The sequence below is a fragment of the Gobio gobio genome (genome assembly GCF_949357685.1).
Source record: "Gobio gobio genome assembly, chromosome: 14".
NCBI classification, from domain to species: Eukaryota; Metazoa; Chordata; class Actinopteri; order Cypriniformes; family Gobionidae; genus Gobio; species Gobio gobio.
This window is the reverse complement of record NC_137107.1, coordinates 28,836,678-28,847,508: the sequence shown is the minus strand read 5'-3', so window position 1 is coordinate 28,847,508 and position 10,831 is coordinate 28,836,678. Positions and strand designations below refer to the sequence as shown.

At 37.1% G+C, this 10,831-nt stretch overlaps 1 protein-coding gene across 2 annotated transcripts in view; it reads right to left on the bottom strand.

Annotated features, from left to right (window-relative positions):
• Positions 1–3,964: 3,964 nt before the first annotated feature.
• The window catches only part of nectin1a (nectin cell adhesion molecule 1a), a 26,870-nt gene continuing 20,003 nt past the window's right edge, over positions 3,965–10,831 (bottom strand). Inside the window, exons 6-8 of one of the 2 annotated variants that reach the window (XM_079834273.1) lie at positions 5,519–5,666; positions 4,760–4,826; positions 3,965–4,290 (exon numbers count right to left, since the gene is read on the bottom strand). In XM_079834273.1, the coding sequence (XP_079690399.1) occupies positions 4,057–4,290; positions 4,760–4,826; positions 5,519–5,666 (449 nt within the window). In that variant the 3' untranslated portion in view covers positions 3,965–4,056. Of the gene's footprint in view, positions 4,291–4,759; positions 4,827–5,518; positions 5,667–7,196; positions 9,981–10,831 lie in introns of those variants that run through there. The other variant, XM_079834272.1, reaches the window with a different exon arrangement.

Here is a 10,831-nt window from a genome sequence, read left to right as displayed (position 1 = left end):
AGACCTTCCCCTCCATGTACAAGAATACAGCAGACTAGAGTAGAAAGGTTTAGGATGACACAATGATAGCTGTGTCTCATCTATTATTAAGGGTGGCGGGATGGATGGCCGTTCTTGCATTCCATCACCCACAGTGAGAAAGAAAAAACCTCTGATACATGCTGAGTTCCAACACAATGATTTATTTTCTTATATAAATAATAATAATAAAAAATCTGCTAATATTAAATATGCCTGACAGCATTAGTTAATTGATACAATTTTAGATTATGAATACATTTTCACCAAAATACATATTTACCATTAGTTTGGATTTTTTACCCATCCATGCAGTCCATGCCTAACTACAGAAGTGTTTTAATGCAAGCTGCATATAAAGGTAGGCCGTGTCTAATGCACAATTCATTTTTTTATGTATATATTTGGATTCTAGGGTTAGTTGCCAGGTTCACAGCCTGAGGAGATGCACTTTAATCACAGGTCCCTGCTCTTATGAGCTCATCCCCTCCCTGGGTTTGAGGTCAGAATTATACACTGACTGACTGTGTGTGTGTGTGTGTGTGTGTGTGTGTGTGTGTGTGTGTGTGTGTGTGTGTGTGTGTGTGTGTGCTTGTTTATGTGATTTATGAGGACACGAATTTGTATAATGACATGGGTATTAACAGTTATTACAACGTAAACAGGGTTTATTATGAGGACATTTCATATGTCTTCATAGTTAAAATAGCTTTAAAAACATACTAAATGTTTTATAAAAAATTTAAAAATGCAGAATGTTTTCTGTGATGGGTAGGTTTAGGGGTAGGGGTAGTGTAGAGGGATATAATGTACAGTTTGTACAGTATAAAAACCATTACGCCTATGAAATGTTCTCATAATGTAGTTGCACCAACGTGTGTGTGTGTGTGTGTGTGTTTCCATCCATGACAGCTCAGCCAAGCAAAGGAAACTTTGCGTGCCTCCCTACATTCATTCATGAGTTTCTCATGTTACACTTCCATGTAAAGTGGACAAACACACCGGGACAGAGAGCACAACCCAAATACACAGATGCCAATGAAAATGGTGATATATAGATATTGCATAACCATTGTGAATAATTATATTTCGTTATACAATACATTCAAAAACTCAAAAGTGTCTCATACTTTTTTGTAACCACTGAGGTTCTGATACAAGTAGTATTGGTCTGAAGAACACAAGAGAGACAGTTGGTTTACAGCTGCTCCAATCCTGACACATGCAAATTGTTCCTAATCTGAGTTATGTGATTAGTGCAAATCAGTTCTGTAACCAGACAGAACCAGCTGTGATCTGTCATGTTCACGCCAGATGGCAAACAGTATGTCATGTATATATATTTAATGCAATCTGTAAGTAGGTTTAATCAGATTATTATTTTTATTATAAATCTTGTGTAATCACAATCACTTACTCATCACTCATTGCATTGCATCATCATATCAAGAAAATATTAAAAATTATCAGATATAATCAGCCATACTAAAACCAAACAACATTTAAATTGAATCCAATGTTTGTTTATTTATTAGTAGAAAAGAGAAAAAAAATCACAAGTGGTTAAAACATATATTTACATCATTAACGTCCTTAACTTATTCAATACCAGCCGGTCACTATAACAACACACAAATACATAATGCATCACATTTCTGCACACTGCGTCATACCCATACACTATATAAATACTCTTTATGCAGGTATTAAAATTGCAGTGGATGAAATAGCTTTTCATGTACCATTGTGCATGAATGTCACAAAGTGTAATGTAAACAATAATAAAGGACAAATGACCAAAGAGATTCACAGTTCAACATAAATACTTCCTGGAATATGCTGGTGTGCAAAAAACAACACACACACACACACACACACACACACACACACACACACACACACACACACACACACACACACACACACACACACACACACACACACACACACACACACACACACACACACACACACACACACACACACACACACACACACACACACACACACACACACACACACACACACACACACACACACAACACACACAACACACACACACACACACACACACACACACACCTCGTGTTTTTTATATACAAATCCTTAAGAGCAATGATTGGATCATTATTGCAGTTATTGTAATGTTTCTAGCATGTTTTATGTTTGGCAACATTTATTTCTTACCCTAACTGATGGAGGGTGTAGCTTTTCATTTCTTAAACAACCATGTAGGAAGACACATTATGGGCATATTCCAGGATGACAATGTCAAGGTTCATCAGGCTCAAACTGTGAAAGAATGGTTGGGAGGGAGCATGAAGTATCATTTTCACACATGAATTGGCATGATGGAAATAACATCACAGCATTTATTTTCATCAAGAGGTGCATTCATTTTTGGTCAATATCATGTATTGGCAATGCAAGAGTCAAGCACTCTGTCAAGTCTCCTCCAGCACATCCCAAAGACTTTCAATAAATTTAAAACCACTTAAACTCTACAGACCAGTCCCCGGTCCGGAATGACATCATCATGTATATACTTTCAATTTTAAATGCCTGTGGATCATATGTGGTACCATTTGAAAGCTTAGAGTCTCTACTTTCAAAAGATATGCATCACTTTGGCATTTGTTTTACACAAGTAACTTATTTACACTAAATTACTCTGGTACCATTTCCGCCGGGATTTGGCCTCTCCAAATTGAAAAGCTTCCCATGCACACATACAGTGGTCTAAATTAAAAATGTTGGTGTCATTTTACAGGAAACCCTTTGAAGTTACATAAAACACTGCTAAAAGTGATAAACATGTAAGTATATGTTGTCTGAGCTGTAATACCCCCCCCCCCCCCCCCCCCCAAAAAAAAAAAAGATGCTATAAATTCAAATTTGAAAGTGTATATCTCAGGCCCTGTGTGTTCTAGCACCCTGCAGACAGTTTTGGCTGTTTCCACTAAATACCAGAAAATACTGGAAATGCAAGATTTATTCAAATGAATCTGAATGGAGGAATATGACATTTTTTATGTAATTTTCAAAATTCAAAATTTTGAATTTAGACCACTGTATGTGGGTATGGGAAGCTTTTCAATTTAGGTAGGCCAAATCCAGGCGGAAATCCCAAAAATGGTCCCAGAGCTTAAGAGGTTAAGGTCTGGACTCGGAGGTGCCAATTCATGTGAAAATGCACCCTCCCAACTATTCTTTCACAGTTTGAGATTGACAATCTTGACATTGAAGAACTGTTGCCAAACATATAACATGCTAGAAACATAAAAATCACTGCAATAATGATCCAATCATTGACTCTTAAGGATTTGCCTATTTAAATCCAAGCAACTTTTTTTTTTGGCGGGCAGTGTGTATATATATATATACACATACATACATACATACACATACAGACATACAGCATATAATGTTTAAAGATGCACAAACAAAAAAAAAGACTATTTTGTAAAGTATTGGTCATAGATCATGTGATTGACTTTAGTTTTATTATCACGAAAGCTGCAAAAATACCAATTTTAATATAAAATAAGTAAAAATAATTAGGATTGAAAATAATAAATATAATGTTTATTCAAAATTTATATATAAATATATTTAAAGACTGTAAAATTTAGCTAGGTAGAACTAGGTAAACCTGTTCAGAAATTAAACAAATACAGTGAAAATCCCAAATGACATAAAACAATAGAGTGATGCATGACTGCACAGAATACAATAAACAATACGGGCCTGTTGTAAATGGGGTGTACGGACCACCGACCTACTTTAAAACAATGAGAATTTATTCTGTACATAGAATCAGAATCTACTCTGATGCTTTAATCTGTAATTATTTGTAGATTAAATCTAAGCAATAGTATTACTAAAATTGAAAATATACATGCAAATCCAATTGTGCTTAAGTAAAAAAAAATTTTTTTTTTTTTTTAATGTTTCCAGAAAGAACACAATACAAAAAAGTACACAATGGCCAAAACAGCTTAATAAAGACAGAAAGAGAGAGAGAGGTCGCATATGTATTCATACGTACTGCTCTTTCGGGAAGGTGTATGAGGAGATGGGGCCGGGGGGTGTGGGGTATGTGAATATGGCGGTCTGGTTGCTGTGCTGAGTGTAGGGGTTTTGGGGCAGGAAGGTCAGTGGAGGTTGAATGGGAGGAGAGTGCTGCTCCAAATAATCCTCTTTGTTACATGCCAAACGGTAACTCACGTAGTCTGCCGTGTTTGGGAGCTCATCGTAGAACCTCCCGGGGCTCTGTGGGAACAAAGATACAAGGTCAGATAGAGAGAAAGAGAGAAAGAGCGCTGTGTATATTTAATGAGAGCGCTCAGGCACACGGCTGACACCGTCACCCTGATATTACGCATGCTGATGCTGACACGCTCAAACCTGGACCATTTTTGTCCAAATCAGAATACATAAATGTTTAAAAAGTGGCAAAGTTCTTACAGAGTTTATTCAGAGTTACAGCTAAAACATACACCTCTTGTGAGAGGTATTAAGACTCAGCAGGGAGGAAGTAACAGCATGTTTGTTCTCTTCTCCAGTAGGAGGCGCTCTCTACTCACTAAGGCTGAGGCCAAAGGCAATTCAGGTTTATCATTAAAGCCTCAGTACCTCTATTCAGGTCGGTAGTCAGACCATGGTGCATTAGTGCTTCTTTTCATCTGATAAAATGGACCGAGTACTGCTGTTTCTGTGGCTTTACTGAGTGCTCTCTTACCTGGAAGTCATCAGCTGCCTTCTTTTTAGACGAGGAAGGCTTTTTGTGGGCAGGGGAAGAACAATTCCTGCAATAATAGAGAGGAAGATATAGAGGGTCTTAACTAAAACAGTTCCATAAAACAACTAGAGGCTCTACTCTTTACCTATAAAATTTGTTATAAATGAGTAATATAAAAATGTTTTGCTTAGGCATAATTCATTTTCTAATAATGTGAAAGAGCGTGTATGAATATATGTGTGTATACATATAACGATAACAACAATAATAATAATAATGATAATAATAATAATAATTATACACACACACACATATATATATATATATATATATATATATATATATATATATATATATAAACATTTAATATTTTTCATTATCATTATATCGTTATATATATATATATATATATATATATATATATATATATATATATATATATATATATATATATATATATATGTATATATAAATAAATATGTTTATTTAATTTTTATAATATGCTAACACACTATATATATATATATATATATATATATATATATATATATATATATATATATATATATATATATATATATATATATATATATATATATATATATATATATATATATATATATATATATATATATATATATATATATATATATATATATAAAACTGGGTTAATAAAATAATTACAAAGGCTTCAATGTAAAGTCTGGCAGTTTGGAACAGGTATCCTTATAAATGTTGCATTTTGAGTTGAATACTTACGAATCATTGTCTGACCCTGCGTGTTTGTGCCGCTGCTGTTTGTTGACCAAATATATTATTCCAGCTATACAGAGGATGATGCCCAGTGCAATCACCCATCCAAGGACACCCATCACCCTCTCTGCAGCGCTCAGTGACTGGGGTTTCTCTGCAGGAAAAATAAGTATTGGCCATCTCCTTCCTAATTCAACCATATACACCGATCAGGCATAACATTATAACATTATGGTGAGGTGAATAACACTGATTATCTCTTCATCACGGCACCTGTTAGTGGGTGGGATATATTAGGCAGCAAGTGAACATTTTGTCCTCAAATTTGATGTGTTAGAAGCAGGAACAAAGGCCAAAGTGTGATGGCTAGACGACAGAGCATCTCCAAAACTGCAGCTCTTGTGGGGTGTTCCTGGTCTGCAGTGGTCAGTATCTATCAAAAGTGGTCCAAGGAAGGAACAGTGGTGAACTGGTGACAGGGTCATGGGTGACAGGATACTCAGTACATTGCAGTTTGTTGCGTATGGGGCTGCACCACGGAGCAATGGAAGAAGGTGGCCTGGTCTAATGAATCACGTCTTCTTTTACATCACATGGATGGCTGGGTGGGTGCGTATGCGTCGCTTACCTGGGGAAGACATGGCACCAGGATGGACTATGGGAAGAAGGCAAGCCGGCGGAGGCAGTGTGATGTGATGCTTTGGGCAATGTTCTGCTGGGAAACCTTGGGTCCTGCCATCCATGTGGATGTTACTTTGACATGTACCACCTACCTAAGCATTGTTGCAGACTATATACACACTTTCATGGAAACGGTATTTCCTGGTGGCTGTGGCCTCTTTCACAGGATAATGTGCCCTGCCACAAAGCAAAAATGGTTTGAGGAGCACAACAACAATGAGTTTGAGGTCTTGATATTGCCTCCAAATTCCCCAGATCTAAATCCAATCGAGCATCTGTGGGATGTGCTGAACAAACAAGCCCTAACCATGGATGCCCCCACCTCACATCTTTCAGGACTTAAATGATCTGCTGCTAACATCTTGGTGCCAGATACCACAGCACACCTTCAGGTGGAGTCCATGCCTCGACAGGTCAGGGCTGTTTTGGCAGCAAAAGGGGGACCAACACAATATTAGGACATAATGTTATGCCTGATCGGTGTATACACTACATAACACATAATCACGGTCACTGACTTTTTAATAATCGGATAGTACTTAAGTACTCAAACGTGACATGCCTCTGAAACATGTTCTGCTCTAACATTAACGAGAATAGCTCTTTTGTTCGGCTCAAGTCCTATTGTTTTGTGTTGGTGAGAAAAACCCACACACATCCGGCTCACATTAGCTTACATGCCCTTCTTTTGTGCAAACTCATAATAACAAACGGGGCTGCAATGGAAGGCATTCATGTAAGCTTTCACTTAGGTCATTGTGTATATAAAACAACAATGATGTCAATACCAACTAGAAAAAAGGAGATTAGTCCTGGGCTGCTCTAATGGCTGTAAAAGAGATGCTAATAGCATAATGTTTCCACTTGAAACCCATATCCAACCTCAAAGAAGGGACCCAAACCGCAAAGAACGTCCAGCATATCTTATATCAGAAGCCAAATATTATTCATAATCAGACAAAGAAGACATTCAAATGTAAAAAAAATTCTTTAAAAAAAATTAACTGACTTGATATACGCTTTTATTTATTTCAACCGAGAATTCACAAGATTTAATAACAATAAATACAAATAACAAGAACAGCAAAAACAAACACTGTATAACTGGAAATGTTTGTCTTGGTGGCATAATAAACTTCAACACATAAAGAAAATTACGTGTGTAAAAACACAAGTTCTTACAATTAGCACAAAGCACAATGTTTTAAATAATTTACAGCACATCCTAGGAAAAGTCCATTAGCTGAACAACACCAAAAGCAAATGTAACATTCAAGCAGTTTGTTCCCTTGAAATAATTTTACATAAAGTGATTCAAACCACTTATACAGTATAGTAAAATGTATTTTTGTATCATCTCAAATAATTTCAAATAACAACATGAATATTACATCTTCATAAGCAGGCCTCATATTGTAGATTGCAGCAATCTACACGCAATGAATCGCTGGCTCTTGAAAGCTACAGCCAGTTTATTTGAGGTGTTCTTATTCGTAATAGGTGGAATTTGACTACTGCAGTGCAGAGAAGTATCGTATATGAAACTTGTGGTTATAGCAGCCAGAAAGTCACTATTCTGTTCAATAACAAAAACACAACATCTGACAAAACAAGGCAAAGTTTCCAAGAATCATGCATAAAATTATATCCACAGTGCAAGACTTTCACAGTTTATAGGTTATAGTAGTTTTACTTGCCCTTGTGTCAACACTATGCGAAACTGCTTTCTCAAAACAATGGACATATGTATTCTCATCCAAACTTGACATCCATTTGTACTGACAAATGCCTATTGTATGTTAGTGACATTAGCTCTGTTACAAAACCTAGTGAGTCAGCATCCTAAACATCATTGAAAATAACTGATTTAGGACACTTACCTCAGTAGAAACTCCGCACAGGAGAACTCAACTCACAACTGATTTCAATAGAGTTTGAAGTTAGCATGTTGCTAAGCTAACAACGCTGTTACAAAACCTAATGCTTTAACATCCTAAATGTCATGGAAAGTGACCAATTTGGGATACCTAAATAGTCAGCAACTGCGCACAGGAGAACCCAACTCACAATTGATTTCAATAGAGCTTGAAATTAGCATGTTGCTAAGCTAACTGCACAATTCTCTATATCCATAAACATTGTTAAGGAATTTTTTTATTAATCATAACTAACATTCCTTTCTCTTGCTGGATTAACATTTGAATACTAAATGTCTCCAACAGTTGGGCCAAAGTGTGTCTGAATATAAAGAAAAAGGAAACAAAACTAGACAGCTGTCTGAAAATATATTTAACCTCGTGACTTGAGCAACCAGCTGAAGTAAGGAATCCACATTTGCTTTTACCTAGTAACAGAGAATTATACTTATGAAGAACCAACCATATTAGAAACAAAATTATGTAACGAATCATGTCACCTTTGCCATGCACTTATTCTATAAACAGTTGTACTCTTTTTGTCTAGGGATTCTCTCTGAAATTGGTCTGAGATTCTCTTGGCCATGACTGAAGCATATTCAAAGGAATTGTCTGGAGTCTGTCTGGTTACTGCTGTGCAACAGGGTTAGTGGAAGACTAATGACCTTGTTCCCAAGTGATAGTATTCATTGGAGGCGAGACATCGTCCGACTCAGAGTGGGGCTTTTAGGCGTCCAGGGTTAAAGGGTTAGTTCACCCAAAAATGAAAATTCTGTCATTAATTGTAGCCAAATAATTTTAATAATAATAAATGTAGCTATACTTAGGCATTGTATGCAGTCAATATAGCAATTGTCTTAGGCATCTTATGCAGTAAGGATATTATTCTTAGGCATCTGGTTTTCCCAATTTAGTCAGAGTAGCTATTCTTAGGCATCAGGGGTTACCGACGTAGTCAAAATGGGGAGTCACCAGAGGATAATATTGGAGGTGTCGGGGGAAACCTGGTTTATGATTGTGATGCAGATTTAGAATTTATATAAAACTGGCTATTTCAAGAGCCAGCATAATTATACATTATGCAAATGGGAAACATGCACATAACTATGCATAATTATGATGGCTGCCATAAACAACATGCTAGGCTTTGAAACAGAGAAATTATGTAATGCAAAGTCATCGACATGGCCAATCATTGGTCAATCTCCAAACAAGCATCATCATTTTGGATTTTCATGCCAACAATGTTGTCTAGGTGAATCTAATCCAACGTCTGTTTGGATCCCAGAGCCTTCTTCAAAAGGAAGGAGATGGCAAAGAAGAGGAAGATAGCAAAAAAGGGCCATGCTGAGAAGAAGAACGTTTTGAACTCTACACATACCACTCTTCTTTAGAGATGACAGAGCCGTCCATCTGAGGAACCATGTCCACTGAGACCTCCACCTCAGATCCATACTCGTAAAAATAAGTCTGCTCATTACAGCCGCATCTCTCATGGTCCTCGATCAGTCCCGTGCAGTAGGCTTTCATCCTGCTGTCATTGCAGTTGTGAAACCCCGGAGCGCTTCCTCCTAAGATACTGGAGCCTCTGTAAAGACCCAGCTTCTTCTCTTCACCTGATTCTTCAGAGAAGGTCAGACTGTGAGGTAGTGAGGGGTGTGGCGGCACGCTGCCAGCCTTGCTGTAGCCATTTCCAAGGATTTGTTTCTTCGTACTGTAATTTCCTTTAAATGTGCATCTCCGACGATAGAAAAACACTACCAGGAGCGTAATGGCAGCCAACAGCACTGTGCCACAAACAACAGCTCCACCAATGACAGCACCTGCTTGCTGCTGCTCCCGAGACACCTCGTGTGGGTAGCTAGGGAATTCTGGGTAAGGAAAGAGGTAGTCATATTGATCACTTTCAAATAGCATAACAATATGGGGTTGTTAAAGACCTTGTGTTTTTTTCACGTGTTGAAGTATTTCCTGTTGAAACAGGAAGTGAGTCTAGGAACATATCAAAGGGCTCGTACCTTTACTTTGAACAGCCAATAGACTTACTTAGTAGTTACACTACTGTTCAAAAGTTTGAATACATTTTTTTATGTTTTTGAAAAAAATCTCTCGTGCTCACTAAGGCCCCCGATAAGACAGAACGCGTTTTTTTTTGCAGTGAGAGGGCACCTTTTTTAAATGGTTTTCTATCGGAAGTGAACGTTTTGCATTGTTTATGCGCCCTGGGCGCCTCGCATTTTTTTTCCATTGTCCAATCGAATGAATGGAGAGGTGGGCCTTCCATTGTGGTGACCGTTACCTTGAGTAGACTGAGAGCACAGCTGATTTGGGGGTTGCCTAGCAACATAAAAAAAAACGCAGCTCACTGCTCTTTTTGAGATGTCTTCGTCATTTCTGACCGGAGAATTTTAAATTTTGAATTGTTAAAAATCAAAGCTTCATCAGAATGGTACGAAACTTGTTCACTTTTATGACAGTTGGAATGTGAACACAAAAAACATTTGAGGGAATGATTCGTAAAGTGGCGTAAAAAAAAATTGTCACACTCACACACCTATGAACCACAGGGTGATTGAATGAATTGCATTTTTTTAAATTAAATTCTGAATTAAAAAAAAATTGGGAACAAAAGTTTCTAACACAATGTTCAGGTTTGACTGTAATCATAATGCATAAACTTGCACTTCAAATCACTATTTCGAACAAAAAGATTGTCTTTGAG